This window comes from Hipposideros armiger, unplaced genomic scaffold, assembly GCF_001890085.2.
Source record: "Hipposideros armiger isolate ML-2016 unplaced genomic scaffold, ASM189008v1 scaffold_924, whole genome shotgun sequence".
In the NCBI taxonomy this organism is placed as follows: Eukaryota; Metazoa; Chordata; class Mammalia; order Chiroptera; family Hipposideridae; genus Hipposideros; species Hipposideros armiger.
In genome coordinates this window covers 605,108-609,377 of record NW_017732274.1, presented here as the reverse complement: position 1 = coordinate 609,377, position 4,270 = coordinate 605,108, and the positions used below count along the sequence as shown (strand labels likewise).

Here is a 4,270-nt window from a genome sequence, read left to right as displayed (position 1 = left end):
GAGGAACTGTATTAAGGGGTCGCAGCATTAGGAAGGTTGAGAACCGCTGCTATACAGGTTCTTAACAGAATTATGAGGAATTTTACAAGTATTTAAAAAAGAAACTGTTAATCATGATCCCCTGATCCCAGCTTACCATAAACACATTATATGGATCCACTCCAAAGGCATCTTCAAATCGCCACTTCCACGTCTCAAAATCATGAAACTTAAAATTAATTAAAATATCACTTAATGCATCATCCAAGGCTCCTGGCTTTGAGTCTTCTCCACTGAGAAACTTCTGTATTTCTAACAAGGTTTGTCTTTTAAGGATAATCTCGGCATCATAATGCATATCGCCTTTATTTTCATCAGGCTGAATTAAATTTGCCAAAAAACAAACATTAGAGAAGAAAATGTTATCATTATATCACTCAGTGAAACATTTTAAGACAAAAGCCAATTTGAAGCTAAATACATAACTGATTTACAATATTTCACATGTATAAAATAAGAATAACAATATCTACCTGTGTCTCACAGGCCAACATGAAAACCAAAGATAATAATACATGTGAAAAACATTTCAAAAATTATAAAAGTCTAAGCAAGTAAGTAATGTATATTTTACTAAAATACAGTTAATTCTTGCTATTTGCAGTAGTTATGTTCTATAAAGTCACCTCAAACACTGATTAATCAGCAAATACTGAACCATGGCTCCTACAAGGAAATACAGGGTTAGGCTCCTGCAAACACATTTTCATCTGCCAGTCAATACATACCCTTTTTATGTGTGTTTCTATTTAAAGACACCTGATTTAATATATATTGTTGACTCATTAACACCGAACTCACAGCCAACAGCGCTGCAGCTCATGTCTGAAGGAAGCTCCTGTAACACACGTATTTCCTCTGTGAGGCACACCTCCCAGCCTTCTTGCACTAGGAACACTAGACAGCACAACACTTGGGAACTATTTTAAACAGTGGAATAACCACACAAACCAAAAACAGCATAAAAAATGTAGCCATATACAGACCACAAAAAAGTACATTTATAGTCAGAGCTGCAATTAGAAGGCAGAACATGGCCTTGTAAGACCTTGGCTGGGAATGCGCACATCACGCACCTCACATGTTGTCCCACTCTGTGCACGTCTAAGTGACCACCGAAGGGCTGGGAGCACTGACTCTGGGGTTACAGGTAAGGTTTAGTGAGTAGGCAAATGTGCAAATATGAATTCCACAATAATGAGGATCGATATGCACCTTTATCTTATGATTCAAGTTATGACTTTCCATTTGCTTAGTTTTCAGAGCCTGAAATTTGCAGTGGCACAAGAAAAATAAAAGGGATCTCAAAAAGCAGTAACATCTGAGTTCCAGGAACATACATGATATTTATAACTCTCTTTATTAGTGTCAGTTCAGTTTAGCAAAATCACTGTAAACATTTTACATTCATTAACCAGCTTATACAAATAAGAGAAAAATCTTTTTTCTTTTATAAAATAGTTCAATGATAAAAATATAAAACGAGAAAAACCAAAGTGTCGTGTCAAAGCACAAATCATCAGTAAGCATAAAAAAGCAGTTAGTAATATTTAAAAACCAGGAACTATGTAAATATTTCCAAGCCTCTCCATCTTTGTATTTTATGGCTCCGTCTTGTTTCCTCATCTATAAAACAGTCTGTTCCACGTTGCACACAGTTGTAAGATTTGAATTAAAGGGTGCACACATGATAACACCTGCCTTTATACTTCCAAAATAAGGTGGGATTATTAAATTATTCATCCAATACTCCTTTCCCTTGATATTCTGATTGCCCGAAGTGAAAGAAATGACCAAAAAATGGAATCTTAACATCCATCATGAACAATGTGGCATGATGTGCAAGTCTATAAAGCAGCGCTTGCCACAGGAAACAGCTGGGGGGAGGAAACTGCTTAAAACACATTTTTCTTTTTCTCAATCTATATGATCTCACATCATCTGAGTAAGAAAACATACAAGTGGTAGAAAACAAGTAAAGGTCAGGACAGAAAAGTCAGGAGTTTATTACGTTTCCAACTGTTTAGAAAAATTAAAATAGAAAACTTAAAACAACCCCCAACCCCAAACTCAATTAAGTGGTTGGCAGTGTACACAGCTGAGTAAGTGAATCCCCGGGAACTGGATGAAAAGGTACATGGTCTACACCACCCACTTCCTGCCACACCACCGCCCAGCAGGTTGCTACCTTTTATCCTGCATGAACAGGTTGGGCAAAGGGTGAGTCAGGTATTCTCTCACTGCTTTATATAATTTGAAATTATTATGAAAATATCCACTACACTGATTGGTATCACACCACCAATACTCACAAGTCCAAGCTTTCTGGTTTCAATTAAAATCTTATTTAAGTATCTCCTAAAAACAGGATTGCTTTGACTTTCATAGTCTTTCCTCTTTTTCTTTTCACACTCATCAACCTGTAAGCACAAAAATAAAAACAACAGTTAACATCAAGTTCAATGTAAAAGTTTCTCACCTATGGCCTGATCAAGGTAAAGAGCTATATTTATCACGCTTGCATTTTTATCAAGTTTGCATTAAAATGTAGAGCTTGCCTGCTGTCTGTGGGTTCTCTCTGCAAAGGACAAGTAGGCAGCAAATGAGGGACACACGCCCAGCACTGAGCCCTGACTCGCAGTGTTTCTGCCGCCTGTCAGCAATTTTAAAGCTGAAGATCATGAAGCAAGATGCAAAGAGCATCTGCACCAATCTGTCTCTTCCTCATTCCAAAGTAATGACAGAAAGGAAGGAAGGGTGAGAGGGAGAGTGGAAGAAGGAAGGGTATATAAAGAGGCAGAAAGAGGGAAAGACAGGATGAAGTCAGAAGAAGAAATGAAGGACATGGCAAAGAATTTCTTGAATGTGCATATTTCTACTTTTGGCCTTTTATAAACTTTTCCCTACTATATGGGATGCTTCTGGAAGGCAGGAATCATGGCTTCTCTAGAGTGTCCTCCACATGGTAACCCCTCAGCACATAATTCTTCATCAGAACAGACTTCCTCTTCCTCTGAACATAGCTCTCCTATGAACGCCACAGGGGCCAAGTCACTGAGTGAGGCTAAGGCATATCTTACAGACATTAGAACTGGTGATAACAGCTTTTATTTTTTAATTGAGTGTGGACCACAAGTTGAGTTGAGCTTGGAAATGGGCCTCAGATGATAAACAAGATCATAATGAGCATCGAACACAAAGATAGGCTAGAAGGACGCTTCATAGAAGAACACCTAGCAGTTTCCTCTGCTTTCAGTCAAGGTTTACAAACCTTTAAAAAATTTTTAATTTCTCTTTAAGAGAAATAATTTTTTTTAATTCCATACTCTGTAAAGATGATTATGATTTTTTTTTTAATTTTTATTGGGGAATTGGGGGATGGGAACAGCGCCGGGGAATTGGGGGGAGGGGAACAGACAAGTTACTGTCCTTTGGTTCTTCAGTCTAGTTGTGGAGGACGTTGCTTAACTGGCCCAAGTTGGCACCATCACTGCGCTCTTCCCGGGCGAAGCAGATCAGTCGCCGGCTTCTGGACGGCCGCTCACGGAGGCTGCTGGCAGCTCACTACACACAGTAGCCCATGGCAACCCACTGTAGCAGGGTTGCAGCCTACACCGTCGCCGGTGACTCACAGCAGCCCAGCTCCAGGTTGAGCTGTTGTTCAGCATCTTAGCGGTAGAGGGCAGTGTCACTGGCCCTCATATGTGGAATCCAAACCGGGGCCCTCTGGCGTCCCAAGCCAGCTCTTAACCAGCGCGCCACTCGGCTGACCCAGAAATAATGTTTTTTAAAACAAGGGATCAAGACTCCATTTTACCAATCATATTTTTACAATGTTTGAACCAAAGTCACACAGAATAGAATGAAAAATTTCTGTAAAAATGTATCTCCTACTGTGCAGCCAAACTAGCTCACTACACCACAAAATGCAGTGAAATTGAGGCAAATTTTATCCAAGCATTTCTTTGCTAGCATTCGGGTAAGGCAACATTCACATTTGATAAGAACCACAAGCGGGTGCTTACAGATCTCAAATTGAGATATATCTGAATCTCGGTTAATAAGCAAGCTCTCCCAGTCTCTCAAGCTGGAACCTCCCTCGTTCACTCTCGCTCTTCCCTGCAGTTTGACCTTCTCCCTCATCTACTAAGCTTGCCTCTTCTACCGTGGAAAAGTCGAACACGTTCCTCTTCTCTTAAACCCGTCACTGCCTGAGTTTGAGCCTTCAGCA

At 39.8% G+C, this 4,270-nt stretch overlaps 1 protein-coding gene across 10 annotated transcripts in view; it reads right to left on the bottom strand.

Annotated features, from left to right (window-relative positions):
• Window positions 1-4,270, bottom strand: part of CLCC1 (chloride channel CLIC like 1) — a 50,446-nt gene that overhangs the window by 23,144 nt on the left and 23,032 nt on the right. For 6 of the 10 annotated variants that reach the window (XM_019630600.1, XM_019630601.1, XM_019630604.1 and 3 more), the window contains 2 exons: window positions 2,352-2,459; window positions 137-358 (listed from right to left, as the gene is read on the bottom strand). The exons of the other annotated variants lie outside the window; for them this stretch is intronic. In XM_019630600.1, coding sequence (XP_019486145.1) covers window positions 137-358; window positions 2,352-2,459 — 330 coding nt within the window. The remainder of the gene's footprint in view (window positions 1-136; window positions 359-2,351; window positions 2,460-4,270) is intronic. 10 annotated transcript variants of the gene reach the window in all.